This window comes from Siphateles boraxobius, unplaced genomic scaffold (genome assembly GCF_051911475.1).
Source record: "Siphateles boraxobius isolate OS27281-9 unplaced genomic scaffold, OSU_SipBor_1 6, whole genome shotgun sequence".
Classification (NCBI taxonomy): Eukaryota; Metazoa; Chordata; class Actinopteri; order Cypriniformes; family Leuciscidae; genus Siphateles; species Siphateles boraxobius.
In genome coordinates, this window is record NW_027509186.1 from 7,472,239 (window position 1) to 7,500,151 (window position 27,913).

Consider the following 27,913-nt stretch of genomic DNA (forward strand, 5'->3'; position numbering starts at 1 on the left):
GACGATTTTTTTTTTTGAGCGGCTGCGGACGAATTCCTTCTATGCACACACAATATGATGTCACATTCTGCGCATATGTTTTAAAAAATATAATTTAACAGGTTAATAGTCCTAAAACTTTTTAAATAGCCCACTTAAAGTGTTTATTACAAATAAATGACTAAATGCTTAAAATTAGTAAATGTAACTGAACAAAAATTTGCGTTACATTTACAATCCTGTGAAAACACCTCCCGTGCCCGTCCACATTCCTCTCCAACAACGACACAACGTTTCTTCTCTTTGCAGATGTGCGTCGGGTTGCTCTCGTCATTAAACCGCGGAGACGTAGCCTAATGCCTCAGAAAACCCGATCGGCCTGTTTACATGACAGTCGCATTGTCACACATCTGATTTATTTCCACGTGAATGAGGCCTGAAACCGATCTCAAAATATCCGAATCAAGGTGTTTTATTCCTGTTTACACGGTCATAAAACACATCTGATCTGTGTCGCACAAAATCTGAATTGGGTCACATTTCACTGACAGTGTACACGAGGCCTAGAGGACAAAATGTGCACTTTCTATATATCATATAATAATATATCCCACCCACTAACAGGTGCCGCGATGAAGAGATGATCAGTGTTATTCACTTCACCTGTCAGTGGTCATAATGTTATGCCTGATCGGTGTGTGTTTATATATATATATATATATATATATATATATATATATATATATATATATATATATCTTGGTGATGGACCTTTTTCAGAGTCAGATGAAGTTAAGGATGAAATTCTTATCAATTAAAGGATGAACAATCTATTAGAATATTTAAAATTTTAAATAGTGTTAAATAAAGGCAATTTCACACCACAAGTGATGAGAAAAATAAAATAAAATCGTCCTTTCACACATAGGCTGCGTTTAAACTTGGCATTAAAATGCGACCTGTATCCGGATGTTGTCCACATACACATTGAAAAGACAAGTGTAAACTCGCTTCTGATGGGAATGTTATCCGATCAGTGTGTCCAGGTTCGGAGGTAGTTGAGGATGCATTGTGATCGGATCTCAGTGTAATGTAAACGCAATCCAGCCATCGTGTGTGTCTGCATTCACAGGTGGACGTAATTTAAATCCCCGCCCAGTCTCCACTGTCAGAAAATAATGGCCAGACGCAGTTTAGACAAGAAATTAAACTTATTTGAACCTTACAATAAACGTCAATCTTTAAAGCAGTATCATGTAAGTCTAAATAAACTACGCGTGTCATTTTTCATTTTAATTGTGCAACATTATCTGAACGAGGCGATCGCCTGAACAATCACAGTCAGTCATGAAATCTTAATGAAGAGCTGCACGCTTCTTTGCAAGAGGAATAAACGGAATCTGATTTTTTTTGTTTTAAAAGTTGAATATTTTTTTTGTTTCAGCATGTTTATCAATCTCCCATTTCTGTCAATAGTAATTGCACGCTATAACCTTAAAGGACAAGTTCGGTATTTTACACTTAAAGCCCTGTTTTAAGATTGTTTCTGATGAAATAGAACGGTTAAGGTGCTAATACAGAAACAGAAATTTCTCGGGACAACAGCATTTGTCCAAATTTCAATCTTAACCGTTATATTTCATCAGAAACGATCTTAAAACAGGGCTTTAAGTGTAAAATACCGAACTTGTCCTTTACATCCAGATGATCGATGTGACTTGTTTAACATGATCAACCTAGTTGTTTTTGTATGATCAACTCTGGAAGTATTCCTTCGTTCAAAAAACTTCATTTGATCTAATTACTGGAGATTGCATAGGAACGTAAAGTGGGTGAGTGAAAGCAATTGGGACATTGTTTAATTTGTATCATCTTTACTCTTAATCTGGTGTCGTGCCACAGACCTAATTTAAATATTATGCAGGAAACATAAATCCGATCGGTTATCCAGATACAGAGGCTACTTAATGTGAACATATGTAAACGCACCATGTCCTGATTGGCTAATGATCCGATCTGCTTGATCGGATCACGGTGATCGCATGTTAATGCCAAGTGTAAACACAGCCTATGATGAATATGCATTTTTTGGGGTTTTCATTATTGCTGATCTTGACTTGGCTTACAGTAAGCCCTAAAGCATGAACACAAGAGGATTGTTACCGGTTTGAATCTTGACTCTGTGCAGTCTGGAGGTGAACTGGTCGTTGACCGTGAACACGTGGCCGCTCTCGATCTCTTTCGACTTGGGTTCTTTAGTGAGGACTCGCTGTGTGGGCTTTCCACAGGCCAGAGACTGCAGCGCCCGCACAAGCTCTCTCTCGGGGATATCAGTCTCTTGCTGAATCTCCTGCCAAAAAAGGAAAACACAATAGGGACATGAGAAGGGATATGGGAAAAGTATGGTGATGCCCTTACTTCAAACATTTTTTATTATTTTCCTCTTTAACACTGTAAAGCTGCTTTGAAGTAATCTGTACTGTATAAAGCACTATATAAATAAAGGTTTGACTTCTGGTTACGAAGTACAGTGGATGATTATTTCAATGTCTGGACCCAGTTGTTCAAAAAGTTTCATCTGAATCACAAAATATTCAAGGTTTTGAGGGTGAATGCAAAGTTTCTTTGACCTCCTATCTCATATCTGATGAAGGACCATCGCATGGACACGACGACAACGCATGCCTGAAGTGCCAGCCTCATCAACACTGTGAAGGCCTCATTGACAGACAGACATTGAGGACTGGCCCCCCGACTGAGCCTGGGTTCTCCCAAGGTTTTTTTCTCCATTCTGTCCCTGATGGAGTTTTAGTTCCTTGCCATTGTCGCCTTTTTTCGCCTTTATTCGCCATTGGCTTTCGGCTTGCTTAGTTGGGGACATTTAACATTTAATTTTAAATTTAACAATACTGTTACAACTTTACTTTCCTGTTATCTCTGTAAAGCTGCTTTGAAACAATTTGTATTGTAAAAAGCGCTATATAAATAAAGGTGACTTGACTTGACATTCTTGGTGAACTGTGAACTCGAGGAAACTGGAAGTTTGAAGGTGATATGTCCCTAACTGTCGATTCCTCCTAAACTGTATATGATATAATGTTGTTACCCTTTTTTGGGGGGGTGGGGGGAGTGGATTCTTCTATAGTTTGACTGTTAAATGTTTTGTTAAATGTATCAACATGTATTCTTGTAAACTGTTAAAATTCAATAAATACATGTTTATAAAAATTAAAAAACAGTAGAGCATTGGCGCTTGCAACGCCAAGGCCATGGATTCGATTCCCAGGGAAAGCAAGAACTGAGAAGAATGTAAATGTGTACCTTGAAATGCAATGTAAGTCGCTTTGGATAAAAGCGTCTGCCAAATGCTTAAATGTAAATATTGTCATCTGAAACGCAGCGTGTGGTGGAAATGACAAAGCAGAATCAATCATGGACTGGCTGATCACATGAGCCAAATGTTGGGCAGCCTTAGGCCACGTGTCCACCAAAGTGTTTTTAGCCAGCTGAAAATGCCTAGCTGTAGGCGCCTGAGAGCGTTTTGGCAGCGCAGTGGTTTTTCAGTCGAGACACTTTGCTTGCTAGAGTTACTAGTATCTCATTTCACAGATAGTTTGTATCAACATTTCTTTATATAGAAACAATACAGAAACAATGTAAAGTATTTGCTCTAGCTCTTGTTTTTAATTTTTTTGTTCTGTTATTATGCTTGTTGTCCTCTGTTGTACAAGCAGAATGTGGCGATTGGTCGGTGTATTTGTCCATCCCCTCCTCATCTGTGATTGGAAGGTTGGGTAAAAAGTGACAGTGATGAGCGCTGCGTTTTTGCCAAAGTTGAACATTCTTCAACTCTCGCCGACCGTTAAAAAACGCAGAGGTAAAATTTGGTCAAATTCTTCTTTTGCTGTTGCTTGATTTGAGTATGGCACGTGCATGTGGGTTTTGCGTAGTTTAGAGTGAAATGCATACCCACTACGCAAAATGCGTACAGGTTGGCAGGTCAGCATTTTGTATTAAAACAAATGCCTGCAGAAAGTGCCAAGTGGTGTCTAATAATGAGATTCATAAATTCTCATCCGTGGAATGCGCCACTTACGGTATTTTGCGGTTTACTCCACACAGGTAAATTGCAATTGAGGATTTTTTCAAAACGATTACTGAAATTTAATCGAGGAACCGTGACAGCCCTAATTCAAGTCATCTGGTGAAATTGTTTTCATTTCGCAATATATATCGCAGAAAAACAAAATATTGCAATGTCAGTTTTTTCCAATTTACGCAGAAGACGCGCTCGCCGTTGTACTATTCTGTGAAACGACAGGGGGCGACTCAAGTAACTGTCCTCTTAACCATCAGGAAACAACGGTGAGAAGAAAGGTCCACACGCGCGGACTTCTGCAAAATCAATCAAAACTAACTTTAGCTGGACAATAACTTTATTCTAGAGCTGCTGTAAAGCCAAAACAATCTCTGTTACTTTAATTTCCTATTATCATTGTAAAGCTGCTTTGAAACAATCCATATTGTTAAAAGCGCTATATAAATGAAGGTGACTGACACGTGACAATGTTTATTTTAGTACATCACCATCAATACCACACTACAAAAAGAATCGTGTAAAATCCAGTAAACCCTGAGATTATTACTTCTGACATTAGAACAAAATTTGTGGATATAAAAACATGTATGTAGTAGGGCTGGGAAAAAAATATCGATTTCTCGTTTTTTATCATTGTAATTTTTACGACCCGATATCGATTCTTAAATCCCAAGAATCGATTAGTCATCCTGTTTTCAGTTGATGAATGAATGGAACATTGTAGCGCGCATCCCATCCAATAAACACAATAATCTTTGTGCTTTGTTACTATTGATATGAAACAAAGTCTCAGATTTCAAATTACGTCCATTTTCTTACGAAATTCAAAAACATAAATACCGGCTTTGGCGCTGTGGCGTGAGATCGCTCTGGCGCAGCACAAGAGAAGCAGCAGCACATGATCTTCTCTTCCGCCTTAATAATACCAGTTACAGCGCGAAATAAACATGAATGAGCATCTGAAAGTGTGTTAAAAGATAGAGAACAACTATTGTCACATGGAATCGTTCAATCAGTGTTTCAACCGTGGAAAGACGTCAGTGAAACAGCTTGTAAACAATGTCATGTAACGTCACATTTAACGTTACCTCAGAAAAACCATATCTAGTGCCCATGAACTCGTTAGTCAGCTAGAAAAGTTAACTCTAGAGAGGAGCATTTCGCTAAATATATGCACCATATTACATATTCATTATAATTTTTTATGTTCTTCAATATTTAATGCATGCTTGAATAAATCTTTTTAAAATAAAAAAGTTTTATGACAGCCACCACTTAAATGTTTATCTTTCATATAACTTTATTTTTAGAAAAATAAATAAAAGTGTAATTTAAGTGTTTGTATACAAATCAGTAAATCTTTACCTTCAATATTAGGCTATAGTAGGCTAATGAAACAATTTTAATGATACAACTGACTCCCATATTTACAGCATTAGTTAAGAGATTTGCTTTCCTTGAGAAAATTTGCCATGTATTGTACCTGATATCCAAAATAATCAATATTGAATCGAAATCGAATCGCTAGCTTGTGAATCGAAATCGAATCGAATTGTGAAATTTGTGTCAATACCCAGCCCTAGCTATACAACTAAATGAATGATCTCTTAAATATTTTCTAATTTCACTAAACATTTCATTAAGTTTCGTGGACATTTTATAAAATATGGACCTTTATTTTTATTAAAATGGCTTATGCCTGCTATAGGCTCATTTTGTAAATGTAAAACTAATTTAAAGGATCATGAAACCCTAAACCAAGGGTTTAACAGAGGTATGTGTGTTGAACACCATTGAAGACAATGTTAGCATCTGTTAGATTTAATAGAAGGGTGAAAAGGGTTAAATTTGAGTTTTTATCCGCTATTTTCGTCTTCCGGGTTTAAAATCTTCATCGTGTCCATGTCACAGGGCACTGTTAGTGCGTTGATGACTCATCGGTGTCTCATAATTATTAATGAGACTGAGTTTTCATATCCTATGAGAAGACACTGTCTCTTAATTATTCATGACACCACATGGATCTTTCCAATGACAGACATGTCAAACTGTGATATCGCATAGATGAGAGAGCCAATCATTGGACGCAAGTGTTTGTTTTCGTGGTGCAGAAGGTCAAGTGCGTTGAATATTTCCCCGCGATGCTGCCAGGGCTAGACTCTGGCTCCGGGCGGTTGGTTGGCCATCAACCACGGACACATCTAAATTATATGTGTGCAGTAGAGATGCGCGGTTGGTGGTTACAGGATAAACCGCGGATCGGGCGTATGACGTGACGAAAACAAATATTTTAATTCAATTCGGGCGGGTGGTTGAACCAATCAAATGAAAAATATATGTATACATTGTTAAATATTGTTCTCGGACTATACCTACATCCAAAAAAAAATAAAAATCGAGCACACTTTGAAATAGTCATACAATTATAGCAGTAGGGCTGCACAATTAATCAAATTTCTAATCGCGATTACAATTACGGATGCTACGATTACGTAATTGTTCAAAGCCGCGATTACAAAAGAAAATCCACTCTGCTTGTGTGTTTAGAGCATAATTATGTTATGAGAGGCGAATCACGACTACTTCAGAAAACCCTGCACAATATGACATACCAGGCAGTGACGAAAGTGTCAGCTGAAATAAAAATACTTTCACCTCAGTAAAACGGACATTACTGTCCTGTCAGCCGTTATTCTGTGCTCGTAGCGCGCATTCTTCAGTTGCAAGCGCAAATGCGGCGGCGCGCTGTGTTTCGCTTCACTGTATAAAGTGCAAACGAAACTACGAGCATGCAACGTCGTTACAATGTAAATTAGTAAGTCACGAAATAAAAGTAAAATACCAATAAATCACGTGTTAGCTGAGAAGGATTTGCATGCAGGTATGATTTTCATTCTATTCACCAGGAGCTGTTTCTTGTTAGTATTGTGTATTTACCATGGTAAGTGTCGTTTCCATAACCCCAAAATGCCACTTTATTTTCACTTTGTGTTATTTTTTATATTTTTAAATGACTGTGGTGGCTCATCATTCAACATTGTATCAACAAAAACTAGTTTGGGACTGCTATTTAATTGCTTTAGCATAGTCCTAATGTTTATCTATTAGTAGACTTTACTATTAGTCATTCTTACAATTGATGTGTATGTTAAGTAAAGGGGGACAGTACTTGTGTGTGTGTGTGTGTTAACAATTTTTGTGTAAACATGTATTATAATACACCTATATATATTCAATGTAAATTGTGATAATCGTAATTAATAATCGCAATTACAATTTCAAGGGAATAATCGTCAATTATGATTTTTGTGATAATCGTGCAGCTCTATATAGCAGCATGTTGAAATTATGTGCCAAAATGCGTTTTCTATTAGGCTACAATGAAAATATTGTACAGTAGCCTATCAGATAAGGTCAGGTTTACCGAAGTGCGTTTAATTTAGGCTATTTATTTATTTATTTTTGTCCCTGCGCGCTGATCGGAGACGGAGTTCACTGCTGATATTGGGAGTGCTTTCTAGTCTCGCGACTGTCATCAGCAGTGCCTTGTATCGCCCAATCAGCGGATGGCGGGCGGGTGCGGTTTTGAAAATTGACGCCAGGCCGCTTGAGGCTGGCAGCAAAAGTGAGTCAAATCTGTATCTCCCCCATGTTAAAATGCCCAACTTTACCGCAGAAAAAAATATGTTTACAGCCTGGTGTCTTAAGTTGTTTTGGTCTATACAGCTAATTTTGCCCTTCATGACAACTGTGAGGGGGGTGAATTTTTTTAGAACTCATCCGTTTAAATTATATTAAGCCTTAAAATGCTCCATAATCAAGGGCGTGGCCACTTGAGTGACAGGTGGATTGCAGCTGCTGTGTCTAGCCGTTTGTCTGCTATCTGTTAGCCATCATGTCACCTCAGCTGATTCCAGCCGCTGAACTTGTCATCTCTGCCGTGTTTGTACTTTTTTCGGCATTATTTCATACAGTTTATTACACGCCGCCCTTACCGCCCTTTACTTGAACTTCTTAGGTAATATCTATCAGAATTTAAAATGGACTGAATAAAGCTCTCTACGAACTTGACGTGCGGTGCCGCGCTGACTGGTATACGCATCACTGTCACACACACACACACGCTCAGAGCAAATATTGTAAGTTACTGCATGAGAATAATAATGCATCACAATACACATAGTCTCACAGTTAGTTATGTCTTTTAACTATTATAGTATTTCAAAGGGCAAAAACATGAACTTTAACTATTGGCTTTAGGTCTACTTCATCAAGTCAGCTGTCACTTTAGCGCGAGGCCAGTAGCACATTAGCTTAGCCTGAGCAAACTCGATCACGTCGAGCTAGACGGGCGTAGTTTCAGCATCCAGGCACCTCAACTCCACCCACATCCCGCCTTTTTGCCCATTTTCGTTTATCCGGGAGTGACGCACTGGGACGTGCTTCCAAGATGGTGACGAGCGACTCCGCCCACTTTAGGCTTCAAAAACGCTCTTCAGAAACCTACGGGTGACGTCATGGACACTACGTCCATATTTTTTTACAGTCTATGGTTTAGAAGCATGTTATTGAATCAGATGCTGTTTTGAGAGTGCCTGTGCTCTCACTGCTGTACTCCAGCAAAAGGTGTTTTGTCATGAAAATGCAGTAAGCAATTGCAATACTTCTTTTTTCCCAACAAGCAATATAAGTATTATTTCCTGATTATTTAGGCTTATAGATGAGCAAGCCCTTCACTATGCTCAACTATTCTGTGTGGTGAATCATGCATTGGTAGCATTCTTTATTCTTGAGTCCTGAACCCCAACTTCTGATTTCAACCGACGTCCCCAAAGCAACCTAAAAACCACTAAAGAAACTATTTTTTTTACTGTACAAATGAAGCCTTCCTCTGCATGAATGCAAGTTCTACTTTTTTTTTTTTTTTTTTTTTTACATACATTTGCTGAGAAACTACCTTCACAAACTTTACAAACGTGTCATGAGTGCAGTACCTCAAACGTGGATTTCTCTCGGTTGTTGAAAAGCATGAGGATTGTCATCTGGAATGTGGAAACTTGCAGAATGTGTTTCCTAGTATTAGAGCCCGTAACCTGAGCCCCACCGACCATATCTGAGCCATCCTCCTGCAGGGAGATGCAAATGGTGCTGGGAGTTAGAAAGTTAAGATCTGTAAGTTCTTTGACTGTCTGTGATTGATTGTTAGTGGTGTATGAACCTTTTTTATTGGCCCATGAAAGGTGGCATTGAGGTCTGCTGAACCCATGTGATGCTGCAATGTGAGCTGCCTACCACTGTGCTTGGCCAAATAAAACCTGCAATGAAAGAGTCAAGAGTGGCTGTGAACACACACAAAACCCCACGATTGACTTTGAAAATGAGAGTTCTTCACAAATGAGCTTCCTAAAAAATACTAAACTACAAAAAGGAACTAAACTATCGCAAAATACAATAATAAACACCTTCTAAAGACCTCGAAAGCATGTCTTGGTGAAGGGGGGATGTTACATTTGGGAGTTGCGGACTGTGTTGGCCAGTATCCTGTCGTCAGAACCCTCACTGTGAGGTCGACACCACCTAAAGACACCTGAGAAGAAACAAAGACATTTCAAACGGTCCATTCAAATCACTACACAATCTAATGGTAATGGCATGCAGTAAGTGAACGTAAACAGTAGCAAAATAAAATGCATATGTACAGTATCACTGTTCTAGATCTGTGCATTATGCCTTGAAGTGACAGCAGCCTAATATTCCTGCGGATGTCTGTGTTTTTAAACAAACAAAAAAAGACAAACAATCACTCACTGATCTTGACTTAATAACTTTTGTAACTTTAAATAATGATTCATTTTAAGATTTAATTTATACAGAAAAGACTATGCAGTTTAATATGTTACATTTGATTACTTTATTCAATTTCTCTTCCTGAAAAATACTGTTAGGCCTGCCTGAAAAACCTGAATGGCACGGTTTATTTCATTGGTTTCTTTGTTTCATTTGGGCTATTGCTTGAAATTTGATTATTTGGTCTTATTTTATCACTGGCCATTTTCTTGTCTTAAATAATATTTAATATTTAAAATATATATTAGTTAAGCTAGTATTTATTTGCTGTGGCATCTAAATTGGAATAGAGAATTAACCTCAAATCAATATCTCTTATCCCCATAGTTATTTAATGTAGAAAAATGCTGTGGTATGACTGTACCCTTAAATGCCCGTCTAGTTTGAAATAAACAACTGCTATCAACTGCTTTCTCCGCCTTGCGTTTAAAGACTTAATAAAATATTTAAACTCAAGTCAATATTTCGGGTCTAATTATTTACTTATGTGGCAAGTAGCCGTATAATAAGCGGGATAATGTACATCCAGCCAGTTGTTATCACAGAATAAACCCCTTTAGAGTGATGCAAGACCCCTTCGCTTCGGGGTCCTGATCACCCGGTCAGGGTTTTTCTGCGATAACAACCGGCTGGATGTACATTATCCCTTACGTATACCACTGCTCAGGTTTTTCCAACTTCTTTTTACACCTAAAACATGAAAAAATCAAATTTTTTATAGTGAACGCAACAAGGCATTCAGGTTCTAGATAGTAGCTAGATCAATTCATATAGATAGGTTGTGCAATTTGTGCGGATGCCACAACGGCATATACAGCCAGTGTAATATGCAGTTGCATCCCTGAACCGCTTCGTTTCAGCACCTGGCATTTAATTATTTTCACTTGCACGAGAGACCCAGCGCATCTGCAAATCTAGGCTACCACTCTTAATGCTGCCATGCAGAGTAATCCATTTTTATTTTATGGCAAGGAGAATATAATCATGAAAATGCACTTTGACACACTTGTCTATGTCATAACTTTTCATAAGTCTATGGTTATAGCACAGTCAACAGGAGTAAATGCATTTGCCGCAGAAACGGCAGCAGTAGCCACGACTTATTCTGGTTGAGTACCATTTGTATCTCACCCCTGTTGACGTAAGGTGCTGCCGAAACTCATCCATGGTTGTGTTTGAGATGCTCATGTCCCTGAACATGCCTTCCAGTTTAGATGTGAACTGACAGCCACACTCCGTCTGTGGAACGAGAGACAAATCAAATAAGCCGTAAACAGTATTATATGCACACTGACCTTCTACTGTGTTCAGCAGCAGAACTTGCCTTTAGCTTCGAGATCATGTTTTTTTCAGAGTCATCAGAGACACTCTTGTTGGTGAGGAGTCTTCTGGCCAGGTGCTGCTTGTAGTAGCGCTCAAACACATCCTTCTCCTGCATGAACCTGAACAGCACCATGGCTTTATCCAAGATAGACTCCACCTCCTGCTCCGTCAGCTGAAGGAGGGACAGACAACAGACATCGATATTAACTACTATTAATATCTACAATAAACCTGATTACTCTAACGGTCAAAGGTTTTAAAATGCCTACATTTTAGTTCTCCTCTTCCAATCTGATTGATCAATAGTTGTGGTTTACTCTGAACAACCCATCACAGTCACCAAGTTAATTTCTCATCTTTCCATTACTTTAAATATCTGTCTGTCCACGCACATGTATGCATGTCACACGCTCGTCAAATACGCTTATACATTTAGATGGCCACATGAGCCACTTTAACTAGGCAGAAACAACCCGCTGTTTTATAACCCCTTAAATCAAGGTTGTCCAATCCTGCTCCCAGAGTTTATCTTCAATCCTAATTAAACACACCTGCACCGGGATTGGACACCCCTGCCTTAGATGGTGTAAGGAACAGCATTCACATTTACAGTTTCATATCACTGTTTTCAGCAAAATCAGCAAAAAGTTGGAAGGTGTCCACTAATCAAGTGACTAGAGAAAATGACTCACTCCTTTCACTCCTTTTTTCAGCTTATCGTCAATGAAGAGCGAGAGATACTCCGGTGAACGCGAGTTCAGGTTCAAGAAATACTCGAAGTCCCCTGCAATGGTCTGCTTGAATAAACGGTCGTTGTTGAAAGACTCTTGCAAGAAGCGATCAAACCGTGACTTCAGATCGAGAAGGCCCTACAGAAAGGAAGCAGAAAGAAAGAGGGAACTTTAGACATAAATCGTTTGTGTTCTTCTAGTTAGGTATGGTTGTATTTCTTATCTTGGTACCTGGATGTAGTCAACAGGGTTCTTGCCTTCTCCTTCCTCAGAAACCAGGGCTTTGCCCTGCTCCCTCAGATATGAGCTCATACACTCGCACATGGTCTTCAGGCCATTTGGCACCCTACTGAACAACTTGTACATGCAGGCCAGATCTGTGCGTACGCGCGCACGCACACACACACACACACACACACACACACACACACACACACACACACACACACACACGAATATTCTTTTAATACTCACATAGAAAAGATCCCAAACCACTGAAGTCCATTTCCTATTCATTTTCTATTTAATATGTAATTCATTTTTATTTAAATGTTTCATTTTGAACTTGGGAACAAAATGAATTGTAATCTTTAATTCATCAAATTCTTTTATCCCAAGCAAGGGGTCATGTCAAGATAGGGCTGGACGATATATTTCTTAATTTCGGTCAGTATGATATAATTCCAATATCGATATGAACAATATAAAATCCTCAGAAAAACTGCCAGGAACGCCCACAACAGATGTCTGTACCTACAAAAAATGAATTTGCCAAGTCTATGAAACCTGCTGGAGTTTTTCGGTACTGCACCATAACAAACTACATGAACCAATAAAATAACCCATCATACCAATAAAATTCTCTTCTCAATACCTGCTACAAAACTATGGAAGCATATGGGTAGCAATATTCAATTTGAAATGTAATATGCAAAGTGACAAGGCAATATGTAAAATGGCAATGCATTTCTGTTTTTAAATTTACATTTGCCATTACATTTGTGCAACATTTGGTGCAAAATTAAAATTAAATTATATAATTTACATATGCCATTTCATACACTAGTTTTAATATGTAAATTGAATGCAGATTTTAACGCTTTATAAGTTATATGTTTAACATGTTCAAGCAAAAACTATAGCAAAATGATCATTGAAATGTAATTTTTCTTGATTGCATTTACACTCACAGTAGAGAAACTTGCGATTGCATTTTCATTAAATGTCCCGCAATGAATGTGGCAAAATGCAATGTGCACATTAAAAAAGCATTCGGAGCCGCCCCTCTCCTGCCCTGTCAATCACAGCGTGAAGTTCACGCAAAAAAGTCTCGTTTGTTTGTGCTTCGTTTGTGCCGGTTAAAGTGTTGTTTGTGCTGCTTCTATCGGGTGGAACTACTTCAGATGCTGGAACAGGTTTGATGTGTTCCCGCTGCTAGTCGGCACTACTGTCCGGAACATTTTGCAGCACGCCGAAACCTGAAGTTTATCAGATCTCAGATAGCCGAACCACTTCCATACCACTGAATTTGTCTTTCCTCTCTTATCAACTATTTCGCCTGCTTTCTCCTCCCTTGTGGAAGCGTCGTTCAGTCACATTTGTATTGCGGTCAGAGGCGCTCATTTTGTAGCTAAACCTTGCCGCGTTGGAGATCAGCGATCGATCAGACACTGCTGAGCACTGGCTGCGTATCTGTGGTGTACGTTATCACGTTATCACAAATACGTTATACAAATGCTGTTATATATATTGAAATATCGAAAATGTGTTTAAAAATCATATCACCGTATTGAAAAAAAAAATATATTGCGATACCTTCTCATTAACCACTAAGCTATACTGCCGATGTAAAACAACATTAACGTAAAATGACAAAGATGAGACAGTGCACCTTCTGTCTTTCCATTCTTGAGCATGTGTACCAGTCCAGAGTTCTCCATCTCTACAATGGTCTTCATGTGTTTGGAGATAAGCTCTCTCTCCACCACCTTTACGATCGGCTCCTCCGTCGTTTTATCCAGACAGTGTATCACTCGCTCAATCTCCTCGTTTATCCGTGCCTCCACTTTCTTTATGTACACACTTGCACTGTTCTCAGCTAAAAACTTTTGACTTTCCATCTGAAAAAGATTAATATATAAAAAAAATGTAACAATAATAGGTTTAAACCAAAAGGAGAAAAAAAGCCATACATCATCAATACATCTTTATGCACAAATAAAAAAATCAGTCATTATTTACAGTTATGCTGCTTATTTTTTTGTACCTGTGATACTTTTCTCAGGATTCATTGGTTGAAATATTTTCTAACATTATAAAAATGTACTAACACCTTTTACCAATTTAACACATCCTTGCTGAATAATGAGTATTCATTTCTTTCAAAAAAAAAAAAAGACAAAAATAATACTGCCCCAAACTTTTGAATGGTAGTTTTAAATAAACGCTGTTCTTTTTTAACTTTTAATTCATCAAAGATTCCTGAAAAAACGATCACAGGTTTTAAAAAATATATTAAGCAGCACAAATGTTTCCAACATTGATAATAAATCAACATATCAGAGTGATTTCTGCAGTCATGTGACACTGAAGACGTAAATAATTATGCTGATGAAAATTCTGTTTTGCATCAAAACGATATCAAAATAGAAAACCATTATTTAAATTGCAATATTTCACAATATTACAGTTCTTTCAAAAACATTAAAAATAGTAATTTTTCAAGCTTTAGACCTTTTGATATAAAGAGTTTGTATGCATGTGTATATATACAGGTATATATATATATATATATATATATATATATATATATATATATGTGTGTGTGTATGTGTATATATATATACATATACACATATATATATATATATACATATACACATATATATATATATATATATATATATATACACATACATACACACACATATGTATGTATATATATAAATAAATGTGTAAATATATATATATATATATATTTAATGTGATCCTTATACGTCACTTATTCCAACTAATAGAGAAATACTACTGCATAAAAGTGTAATATAGCTTTACAAACCTGAAAGAATTCAGCAGACATTTCTAAGAATGGGGCCTCAAAATCCTCCTCATAAACAGACCGTCCTTCCAATCCCAAAATCATTAACATTTGACAAGCGTTACGAATGGCACCCCTGAATGAAGACAAACATTTATTTACAATCTGTATAAGAAAAACCTACAGTTAGATAACTTTTCCTGTTACATTTAATACATTCGGTCTGTCTGTTGGTTGTGGAAAGCAGCAAATCATAAATGTAGATCTATGTGCTAAAAATAAAGAACGGGTGGTTCACAGTTCTCCAGTTATCTTCTGCAATGGCAAAAATCTGATTGGCTTACTCTGTGCAGTCTAACATTAAACATGCTGTTTGCAATGAGGATTTATGCGAGAGTTCCGAGCTGTTTAAAATTGCTTGAATGTTTAAATTGGCAAAACTTGACAATAACAAAAAAGTGACTATTCCATCAACTGTCTGGAAGCGAGAGAGAAAGTCTAGTATTGCAGGGTGCTGATGGATTGTAGTGCAGACGCGATGTGCGGATGTTAAGCAAATTGCTCGTCATAATAAGAGACAGAGAGGGAGAGAAAGAGAGAGGGAGAAGAGGTCGTAAAATCAGGCCCTGATTAAACATTCTATTATACAGATATTTGTGAAACAAATGTCCATTATAACTTCTTCGAAACTTTCTGGATTTATTTAACTATTGCAGATCTGGAAATTGCTATTTTCCAGGTTTTTCATGACCATACGAACCCTGATGTTTAAAAAAGTATGTGCAATTTAACATAAGAAACAAGAATACGGATTGAACTTTAACAAATGCTGCAAAATTGTTTGTGCATAATTTTTTCTCAAGGTAAATGTAGGTGTCTTTCCAAGTTCATTTGGAGATCCCAAAAGGACATCTGATATCCAAATTATATAAAGAGTTATTTTAATTCAAAAACTACTGTGCACATGGAAAACATTCCAGAACATAATTTTCTATTTGAAAACTTGAAATAAATGTTAAATTTGTTCAGAGCTTTTTTATACAAGTCAAAATCTGCTAAGGGGTAATGATGGAACAACAGTTTTAAGTAGTGATTTTTCGCTATTATTTACAACAGGATCTGCATTTTCATGGGTTTTAATGAGGGCTGTCACGATTCCTTGTTTAAATTAGAGTACTCAATTTTAAAGAATCTTTGAAAAAAAAATTTATAAACCTTCACCAGCACAGGAGAATGCTGTTGTTTCTATATATGAATAAATTAATGTTTCTAAAATCGCATCAGAATTAGGTGTAAACAACATGAAAGCATGGATCCGTCCTGCCTTGTGTCAGCGGTTCAGGCTGCTGGTGCTGTAATGGTGTGGAGGAGATTTTATTGACACACTTTGGGACCCCTAAGCACTAATTGAGCATCGTTTAAACTCCACAGCTGACCTGAGTATTGTAGCTGAACATACCACAGTGGACCATCTTCTGCTGGCTAATAATGCTATCTTGTCAATATACACTTCCTTTCAAAAGTTTGGGATCTGAAAAATTTCTTATGTTTTTAAATGAAGTCTCTTATGCTCACCATGTATTGCATTTATTTAATTAAAAATACAACAACAACAAAAAACAGTAATATTGTTAAATATTATGACAATCTATCAAGATCTAAGCTGAATGTTCAGCATCATTACTCCAGTCTTCAGTGTCGCATAATCCTTCAGAATATGCTAATTTGATGATCAAAAAACATTCATTAATATTATCAAACGTGAAAACATTTGTGCACATTTTTTTCAGGATTCTTTGATAACTAGAAAGTTAAATTTTATTTATTTGAAATAGAATCTTTTGTAACATTATAAATGTCTTTACTGCAACTTTTAATCAATACAAATGCATCCTTGCGGAATAAAGTATTGATTTATTTTATCCCCCCCCCCCCCCCCAAAAAAAAACTTACTGACCCCAAACTTTTGAACGGTAGTGTTTAACGTTACAAAAGCTTTTTATTTCAGATAAATGCTGTTCTTTTGAACTTTCTATTCATCAAAGAATCCTGGAAAATTTGTACATAACTGTTTTCAACATTAATAATAATAATAAACTTTTCTTGAGCAGCAAATCATCATATTATACTGATTTCTGAAGGATCATGTGACACTGAAGACTGGAGTAATGATGCTGGAAATTCAGCTTTGCATCACAGGAATACCTTACTAATAAATAGAAAACAGCTGTTTTAGATTGAAATAATATTTCAAAATATTACCGTTTTGTTTTTGTCTGGTATTTTTAATCAAATAAATGCAGCCTTGGTGAGCAGAAGAGACTTCTTTTAAAAACATTAAAAATCTTACCGATCCCAACCTTTTAATTTTTATTTTACACTTAAAAGAAAATTTAAACTAAAATGAAGGACACATGCAGTAGGGTGTCTGTAAGAGTGCCTGTGTAGAAAGAGTAAAGAACTACACGCCTAATTGGATCCTTCACGGAAACAAGTGAGCAAAAACTACATCAAAAATAGCATACACAAAAATCTAAAACAACAATTGCTCGCTATTTACTGATATGGAGGATGTTTTTACTCAGTATTACAAGAAAATAGTCTGTTACCACAGAAATCATCCGTGTTGAACGCAGTCTTACTTTCATGTAAGATGCATAAACGATTTTACTGTATACTGTGCAGGGCTCAACACTAAGGATTTTTTCTACTGGCCTAGTCCAAAATTATCACTGGCCCCACTAGGGTTGGGCACTATGCCCCCCCCCCCCCCCCCAAAAATCACAATAAAATTTGTGCCACCATTTTAAGTTCAAAATATGGAATCTGCGGGCGGTTTCCCCCCTTCATGCAGTGACATGCATCAGCTTTATATGAAAATGCCTTTTGCTTCTACATGGCGACTGCTAACCCTTTCCTCATGTCACATCAAAAACGGACAGAGAAAGAAAGCATTCAGTGACATAGAACAGAAAGAGGAAAATAAGAAAGATTGGAAACGATGTCCAAGTATATAAAGAAAGATAGGTAAAGCTTAACTTAAAATTGTATTACTGAAATTCTGGAATAAAGTCTTATTTAGTTAACCAATTAGTTAACCAATCAAAAAAAGCAAATAAAATATGCAATAACTAATAATAATGCTTTAAGTGTGTAAAATAAATTATATTTAAAAACCAACTGGTAATTGATATGACCAACATGCATGTTCTGTGAGTGCTCACCAAGACAGGAATTTTGACATAACTGTGTATTTGGCCATATAAGCTGCAGAAATTAACTGAAATCTAAAACGTAGAATTTTCGTAATCTTTTGAAGTATTAAAATCATTCAGTTATTGTAAGCCATTGCGATATACATATCATTTGTACATTTGCGATATTTTGATTATTTCTATATGGTTCAGCCCTATTCAGGTGATATTAATATCAGTTCATTTTTGAGTATCTTCTATGTCTCTGTTAAGCAACAAAAATTACAACAATATATTTTGCTTTACATTAAGAGGATGAATTTATCCCCATAATTGGGCCCCCCCCCCCCCCCCTCATATTTACCGATGCTAATGCTTTGTAAACTTGTCACAATATTAGATTTTTCATGCTTTATGCATAAAGAGATTTTGAAGTTATAGTTCACCCAAAAATGAAATTTCTGTCATATTTACTTACCCTTATTGTCGTTCCAAACCTCTATGACTTTCTTACTTCTGCGGAACACAAAATAAGATATTTTGAAGAATGTTGGTAATCCAACAGTTTTTTACCATTAACTTCCACTTTATGGACAAAAAACACCACGACATTTCTCAAAATATCTTATTTCTTGTTTCACAGAAGTCAGTCATTCAGATTTGGAACGACCTGAGAGTGAGTCATTTTTTGGTGAACTATCCCTTTAATGAAACCAACCCCACTATCTCTAGATTTAACAAGTCTATTAAAAAATAATACAAAAAATAATGCATATATAATAATATGTAATAATACATACTTGAATAAATCAAGTACAATTCATTGTGGAATTTCTTTTTTGTCCTCACTGAAGTGATATTGGCAAGTTTGACTTTTAATATATAATTCTGACATATTACTTATTTATGTTAATTTTCTCAGTACTTTTTACACCCCAGTTCATTCCAGGGTTTAACTCAGACCTTCCAAGCCAGGGGCTCATGCGTTGATGTTGTGTGTGCACAAAAAAGGAATAGCAAAGAGAGCACATATGGGGCTCACATCAGGATTTATAAAATCTACTTGGCAAAGAACTTAGCAGATGTAGGGTTTGATCAATTAAAAATATATATATTGTGTGCTAACAAAAATTGCCATTTTGCTATGATGAATTACCCAAAGATTTCTGCACCCACAAAACAAGAAGACACCCACCTGTCCACCACCTCTCCTTTTCTCTCACGGGCAATCATGTCTAGTAACGTCTGCCTTAGATGGTCCCGAATGCACCCATATCGAACCACCTGGTCTCTGAAGATGATGAGACCTAGATTATAGACGTTCTCTACATTATTCTGCTGCACATACACCCGGTCCTATACAAAGACAGAAGGGGAGACAGAGAGAGAGGGATAAAGCTAAAAAAGGAGATAAAGCTCTTCTCTAAGCAACAGTCAAATTAGTTGGAAACATGCACAACCACCCAGTAGGAAAAATTTAAATATATCTGAAGTTCCGGAAAGAAATTCCAGTGCTTTCAAGGCAGCAAAAGAAATTGTATTGGTCGCTTTGTAAACAGTAGGGCGGTAATTGCACGGGCGCCATCGACATGACCTTTCAATGTGATGACGTAGTTCCCGGCGCGTTGCAGATCAGCTCAATCCGAACAATTGTTTGTAGTTAAAAAGTATATATATAAAAAAAAAATTGTATTGACCTATCATTTCGCTAGATAAGTCAAGTCAAGTCACCTTTATTTATATTGCGCTTTTACAATACAAATTGTTTGAAAGCAGCTTTACAGAGATAACAGGAAAGTAAAGTTGTAATAGTATTGTTAAATTCAAAACTAAATGTTACATGTCCCCAAATGATAAGACTCCTCAGCTACGATCGTGCACAGCATTTTCAAGCACCTCAAAGACCTTTGAAACTGCATTGATTTGGACTTCAAAACAGTGGTTGTCATTGAAGTCCATTATTCCAAGAAAAATCCAGAAATGTTTTCCTCAAAAAAATTTTATTCTTCCACTGAGGAAAGAAAGACATGGATATCTTGGATGGGATTGGGAGAGTAAATTATTAGGAAATTTTCATTTTGAGGTGAACTAATCCTTTAGTAACCATTTCACTCCCAAAAAAATAAGAGTGTGTCAACAGGTGTAGTTCGGTTTGGCTTGGTACGTAACAAAAAAAAAAAAAAAAAAAAAAAAAAAAAAAAAAAAAAAAAAATATATATATATAATTTAGTCCTGGTCTGCTTAGCGTTCAGTTTGGCATTTTTATCACCGAACCTAAAGGCATAGTGATACATGCATTCACAACCTGATTGTTCAGCTTTTATAGCGCATTGCCTATTTTGAGACGGAACTTACTGAACATCCAATACAATGCTGCGTCCTGTGACTAAATGCTCTCGCTGTATGTGCGTAGCCTATTACATGTGATAGAACTCGTGAAGAGCTTGTGTAAAAGAGTAAAAACAGCGGCAGGAATCCCTCCGTCACACAGACACAAAAGATCTGCCTGTACCGAACTGATGGCAACATCACGACTATGACTAGAAAAAAAACTATATACGTGAGCATTGTGTCCTTTTTAGGGTCTCATCTTCCTGTTTTTGGTTCGTTTACATAAACCAAACGCACAACAGTTCGTTTTAATCTAACCAAACATGCCAAGTGTGAACACATCCTAAGAGACCAAAACAGGTCCTTTAATTGAGGAAGAGGCACATTTTAAGTCTTGTTCGTAAGAGTAACTGATGGATTGTTGTAGTGACTTCAGAGGGTGTTTTTTCTGTATTCTTTTCTAAGAATGTCTTTTTTGTTCGTGGTCCAGTTTGGTTTATGTTTCTTGTTTACAGTCGCACACATAGTGGCGTGGCATCTCAAGAGGTATCGAACGACAGAGAATTAAAATAACCTGCATTTTTGAGGAATTATTAATACAGTGATGCCTTGCAAGCCCTGTAATAAGCTACCATTCACAAAGACAAAAAACAAACAACACACAATGAAAGGTTGCCACGAGGACCCACCATGTACATCAAGATGTCTCTGATCATCACCATAGCCGTCTGGTGGTCGTTCCAGGCTTGATTCAGTGTTTGCAGAAAGTTGTTATTCAGGGAGTTTAACACATCCTCACGTACCTTTTAAAAAAACAAACAAAACAAAAATGATATAAGGGAAGGATAAACAACCTGCTAATTCATATCAGCCCAGCAAGCAGAAACCCAGCTTGGTGTAATTCATTAATGAAGCACTTGTCTTTCTTTCAACTTAAACACATGGCATACATTAAAAATCAAACCTCAAACCCACTTAAGAGAGTTGCTCTTATTTCATTAATCCGATAATGACTGTTCACACCAAGACAAATGTTCAGTGCCAAAACATTTTCATTTGAATTAATGCCTGTTAACGTGTCTGTGCTGTGGAGACCAACACACACATTCACCGCCAATGTGACAGATTATTTTTATTTGAATTTCTAATTCTTTTTGCTAAAGGACAATGAATAGCAGAGGAAAATACAGAACCAGCTCTCTCGTATCGGTGAAATCTGAATGGCTGTTGGAAAACGCGTAAATAATGTTTGACCTAATTTCTTCAGAAGAGTGTCAGAAACAGAAAGTTGTGCACCACTGGACTTCTGCTTTTCCATAAGCGCCACCTACAGTCAGAGTGTAAATTCACATTTTTATTCCGCCCATCTGCTGTTATTTTTTTCATTGGTCTAAGGCAGGGGTTCTCAAAGTTTTCATAGGTGAGGGCCAATTTAGGGGTTACAACATTGAACTGAGGGCCGCCAAAGGGGCGGGGGAGAAAAAGAAAAAAAACTGAAAAGAAAATCCCATTTGAAATAATTTTAAAGACAAGATTGCATCTCTACAGTTTACATTTATTGCAATAAACACATTTTAATTCATAACTGAGGCAAAACCTGGCGAGTTTTTTTTAACAGAAACTTTTAAAATAGATGCTTACCAAACAAGTCATCATCATTCATATCAATCATTGCCTGTCAGTCGCGTTTCCATTATTGCAGATTTTCGCGAATGTTTTGCGCTATTATTATCTATCTTTTTTAACCCATAACTGAAAAACAAAAAATTAACGGTTGTTGTCTTTTTAAAACGCAAAGTTGAACACATACATTTTAATTTGAACTGACAACACAAACGGCTGCGCAAAAAGGTAAATATCGACAGACTTTTTCAGATTTTTGTTTAAATTACTTTTTGCCCCTTTATTAAACATTTAAAATATTCACAAATTAATATGGAAAACATGTCGATTTTACTGGTTTTCTAAGGCCAAATTAGAACCTGGAATTTATATTTTTGCCGCAGTGCTGAATGAGAAGAGCCATATAGGTTTTAGCCTGTGTCTCTGGAACCGCAGCCCACAGAAAGGTGATTTATAGGTGAGTTATAGGCAAATGATAATAAATGGGTCTGAAAAAACAGCGAGGCATTTTAATTGTTTATTAACTATTGTTTTCTAAGTGTCGGCTAAAAACATATCTCCATCTCCGCTGTTAAGCAGATGCGCTTTTAGAGAGAAATGCACCTTTCATACGGATTACATAATCAGAAGGTAGGCTTAGCTTTCGATTCGAATTTGTTTAAAAGTGGACATTTCAAGCTTTAGCCTACATAGGCTATATTTTGTTTCAGTTCTCGCGCTCCAGTTCACGGAGATCATGAAAGCGCGTAGGCTACTGATTTTTTTATTTTATTTTACAAAAGCACAATGTTTTCTTGTTATTATGAGTTTACACAAATAAAAGTAGTTGCGAATAATGTATTATTTTCTGTATGACCAGAAATGATAGAGTAGCCTATTTTAAGTTGTCTCCACTGTTGATAGGAAAATGCAAGTGTTCGCGCCGGCGAAAAATTTGAAAGGTAATGGAAACGCGGCTATTAATAAGCTTGTCATTAAGTCACACTGAATATTGATTACTTGTCAACATACCCTTTTAAATTGCAATGGGATTTGTGGGGCTGTTTTCGGCCGCTAAACACCACTAAACGGATAGATTAATTTTTTCAAAGCAATGTACAATTTTAACAGTTTTACAGATGTTTTTCAGATGTTATCGCGGGCGCCAGGAATGTATGGCCAGAACCTTAGAACCTATGGTCTAAGCCTACGTTTACATGTGGCCGGCTATTTTCATAAACGGACCCTCTCCGTTTTCAAAAATAACATTGTGCACACCTGTCAGTTTTCAGAAAAGTGTTTGTTTACACGAACCCGTGTATATATGCCGTCAAGAGCATGCCAAACCTGTAGGTGGCAGTGTAACGAGAAGCTCAAGCTCACTTTAGCCAATCAGAATCCTGAAAATAGCAACAACAGGAACGAATCACTTCCTCTTTCTCTTTTGACGCAGGTGCGGGTTCTGTCGCATACTGCGACGTAGGTTGGGCGGTATTACGGTAATATCATATACCGCGGGGTCTTAAAATAGCAACGGTATCAGTTTCAATACCGTCATTACCGGCACTTATATATAATATATAAATATAATTTATTCAATGCCTAAAAATGCTTATGTAGTTGTCATCAAGTGACAGTGTGGAGGAGAAAGAGAGAGAGAGAGAAGGGAGAGGCGGTAAATACTGACGAGGCAATTTGTAAATGTTGCAATAAAAAAGGTGACCGCGAGAGATGGAAACACCTCTAAACTAATGTCGCATCTCCGAAACAACCACCCACTCACTGCTGCGAGGGTGCATTTTGCCCCGAGTTCATTAAATAAGCACATTAGTTTATATTTGTTAAAATATTATAATGTTATTTTTTTTACGTTGATAATGAAAACTGAACAGCACGAGTAAGATGGGATGCATCGGGAGTCAGACATTGACCACTTAATTAAGTTTCATTTTGTAAAAGGCCTTTCTTTAAAGTGAATTTCGTTTTGTATAAATTGTATCTTAATTTTAATAATTTTTTTATCAACCAATTGCCTGGATTTAATGAATAAGAATCAAATATAGCAGACAACATAATCATGACATGATCGTGCGCTGGCGCGCCGCGGTCACTTGCATTGAAATCTCATCATAAATTAACCGAAACTCAGTGTATGTCTCACAGACATGACAGATATCTAAATAAAGCTTGAAATTTCATTAAACGAAACAATTCAAAACGAAAAGAAATAGGCCACTCGCTGATTATTTAATCCATGATGTGCATTTCTCTCTATGCGCGTTCATACGGAAATGGCGATCAAATTCATTAAACGAAACTATTCAAAACGAAAAGAAATAGGCTAGCCTACTCTCTGATTATGTAATCCATGATGTGCATTTCTCTCTATCGTTCACTATGGAGATGGCGATTCGTCAATGTCTTTAAACGAAACAATTCAAAAGGATAAGAAATATAGGCAGCATACTCTCTGATTAATCCATGATGTGCATTTCTCTCTATAGGCGCGTTCACTGCGGAGATTTCAATCGTCAATTTCTTTAAACGAAACAATTCAAAAGGAAAAGAAAAAGGCTAGCCTATACCTTCTGATTATGTAATCCATGATTTGCATTTCTCTCTATATATGCTTGTTCACTAGGAGATGGCGATCGTCAAATTAATCTTTGCAGCACTGACAGAAAAGTTGTATTAATAAAAATCAATGGACGCGTGTCACCGGATTTACAAATGCACTTGTTGCTTGTTAATTTAATTTAAATGAATTAATAAAATGAATACTTTAATTGTCATAATTGTCATAATTAAATATTATTAAGTGTCCGATTTTTGCTCATTTATAAATAGTATTTATATCTACCACCCCCTCAGCACCTGGGTTAAAAAATTATTTGGCGCCACCATATTATAACGGCCCACGTATTAAAAATAGTCGAGGCTAAATAGGGCTCGGCTCATAATAACATTTAATGTGTCAGCCGGGATCAGACACAACGTGCACGGGTTGGCCTTGATTTTTTTTTTCTTTTGCCCTATCTGGTATTCAGTTTCTGAACGGTGTAGGCACAAGCCAACAGTTTGGTGACGCTGTCTGAGCCTTATGTCATAGTTTTTAATTAGTCAGGGTAATACCGTATACCCCGGTAAAATAGGGAGGAGGTTTGACGGTATCAAAATTTGGATACCGCCCAAGCCTACTGTGACGTCGGCTGCCTAAAACTCAGTTTTTCTCAGTTTACATGCAAACTTGCAAATGAAGTTTTCAGAAATCTCCACTCTGGCAAGAGTTTTTAGAAAGAATAGTTTTCAGAGGCGAATTCTCCGTTTGCGTGTAAATGAAGGGAAATGTCTCTGTTTTTCAAAATAACCATGTACGTGTAAACGGGGCCTATAACACATGCGAAAATCCAACAATCTCCTCCACACATGACTTTCTACCCCGATATCCCTTTTCCACTGAACTGGTGTTTAAACAGCACAGGTGTTGCATTAGCAACACCAAGGCCATAGGATAACATTCTCCGTAAATGCATCAACTTTGGACAAAAGCATCTGCCAAATGCATACATGTACATGTATCAGTTCTTGTGCCAGATCTAGTACTCGGCCAGGGGATCTACGAACTGTGGAAATGCACAGAATGGTTCCAGATTAGACACCCGCACCTTCATGATGGAAAAAGAGGAAAGATAGAGACATATGGCTCTTACTTTGTTGATGAGATGTTCTGTGACCACCTCCCTCAAGCCTGTATAGAGCTTCTCTCCATGTTTGTGAAGGACCATGGTGTAGGCGTTCCTGTAGAGCTCCTCGAAGCTCAGCCCACTGTTGTTTTTCCTCTGGATCTCCTGAATGGCATTTTTCAAGAGATCCCAGATGTTATTGACATATTTCTCATCCATGGTCATCTGTAATGAGATGGAGATAAAATAAGTGGGGAAACCATGAAGAGAGAAAAGCTGGTACAGGTTGCTCAAAACGTTTGAAAATAATGTGATAATGAAGGTTGCCCGATTCAAAATACAAAACATCAGTACATAAGGCTTACAGAAGCAGTACCTTCCTCTTGCTATGACTCCGCATAACCTTGAATTGGTAACAGCTAAATTAGATAGACGATGTAAACAAATGTGTGAATGTGATTGCATTACATTACATTAAAAAACAACAGACTAAGTGCATGTTTCTTAAAGATAAATAACACAAACACCCTTGTCAAGCAGAACATTTCACATAAAAATAAACATTGCTGTCCCATTTTCTGGTTGTCATGGCAAATGATACAATTTTTAATATGATACAAAACTACAGACTACACCTATGGTTACTCTCCTGGGACACCTGTGTGAACTTTAGGCAATGGCTCACAGAAGTTAGTTCTAAGAAAATATATAGTATCAATGTATTGGACAAAACTTACTTTGATGTTTTATGACATTCGTACATTGTAGCTTACCATATCCATAGTCTACTGAGGCAATGCAGAAGTCTTTGCCAACAGGTGATAAAATCTCAATATTTGAGTATCTTAAAACAGTTTTGTGTTCTGGGGTAGTCTATATTTGCTTAAAATCCAACTGAAATATCAACTGAAATATCAAACAGTTGTGAACAAATCTATAGATGTGATTCAGAACAAGAATGCTCGTGAGGATCGGTTTATTTTGGTTTTACAGTCTTGACTTTTTAGACCAGGCCAACTGTAAACATCACAAAAACTCTTGCAGCATTAGTGCTAGTAATAACTAAACGCTCACTAAAAGCGTGTCACATCACAGGTGCATTTGCGCTGGCCATGTGTGACACATACAAGAAAACGATACATCATGGAAAAAGTTATCATAGACAAATCAAACCTGCCAAAAACAACATTACTATAGCAAATCTTTTTGAATAGTGTTTAACTCAAATTTACCGGTGATTGTATATGCTCACTGAGGGAACCCTCTGCAGTAAAATGATTGTATTTTGGGTCATCGCGCATTTATTTATGATTAACTAACTTACTGCTGTTAAACAGGTTAGCCAGCTAACAGGCTCGTTGGGTTGTGTCATTATGATCAAAAACAAAAATGAAACGCAAGAAATTCTAAACCTAAATCAACCTGACACTCCTCTCATGATGGCTATTTGGTTATTTGTGGGATTTGGGAAAACATCGAGGCAGTGTGAAGGGATTTGTCCACATAGGCCTGTCTGCTTGAATCCCCGGAGCTCGAGTGAATGTCCCGCCGGCTCTGAACGCTCATACTCACAGGAAAGGCTCGTATCCTCATCTTGGTGTCTTTTTTAGTGCCCCCTTTGCTGAGATTTGACATGTCTGGCTTATTCCCCGCCGTTGTCTCCTTTCACATGAAAGTCTTCTCTGACAAAAGACGGGGAACACGTATACTGAGGCAGCGCTGAGCCCCCACTTGACCTTCTTTACGAGTCTCACTCTTCGGACTTGTTGACAACCGCTTCGCGTTCAGCTACTTTCGGGCTCTAGTGATGGCGGACGCGCAAATCTCACAGATTCTCAACGCTGAGGTGAACTCACGCGAGATCTTATACTTCACATTTGAAGATTTTTAATATATGACATAGCCCATTAAATATAGGTAGCCCTCAATATTTTAGAAACTTGTACTTAATTGATAACTGTATTTCGGATTAAGTAAATGTTATTGGCTAAAAACTTTGCCATATAAGTTAGGGATTTTCAAATTGGGGTCTACTGACCCCCAGGGGATCGCAAGGGAGTGACAAGGCTAGAGAAAAAATATAAAAT

General features: G+C 37.1%; 1 protein-coding gene across 1 annotated transcript in view; it reads right to left on the minus strand.

Moving 5' to 3' along the window:
- cul3b (cullin 3b) overlaps positions 1-27,669 on the minus strand; it is a 30,962-nt gene extending 3,293 nt beyond the window's left edge. The window contains exons 1-14 of the mRNA XM_077207563.1: positions 27,399-27,669; positions 25,854-26,051; positions 21,231-21,344; positions 19,406-19,566; positions 15,038-15,152; positions 13,871-14,099; positions 12,211-12,356; positions 11,941-12,117; positions 11,250-11,420; positions 11,057-11,164; positions 9,541-9,665; positions 9,297-9,393; positions 9,073-9,204; positions 2,143-2,329 (exon numbers count right to left, since the gene is read on the minus strand). Coding sequence (XP_077063678.1) covers positions 2,143-2,329; positions 9,073-9,204; positions 9,297-9,393; positions 9,541-9,665; positions 11,057-11,164; positions 11,250-11,420; positions 11,941-12,117; positions 12,211-12,356; positions 13,871-14,099; positions 15,038-15,152; positions 19,406-19,566; positions 21,231-21,344; positions 25,854-26,051; positions 27,399-27,461 — 2,023 coding nt within the window. The 5' untranslated portion in view covers positions 27,462-27,669. The remainder of the gene's footprint in view (positions 1-2,142; positions 2,330-9,072; positions 9,205-9,296; positions 9,394-9,540; positions 9,666-11,056; positions 11,165-11,249; positions 11,421-11,940; positions 12,118-12,210; positions 12,357-13,870; positions 14,100-15,037; positions 15,153-19,405; positions 19,567-21,230; positions 21,345-25,853; positions 26,052-27,398) is intronic.
- Positions 27,670-27,913: the final 244 nt, after the last annotated feature.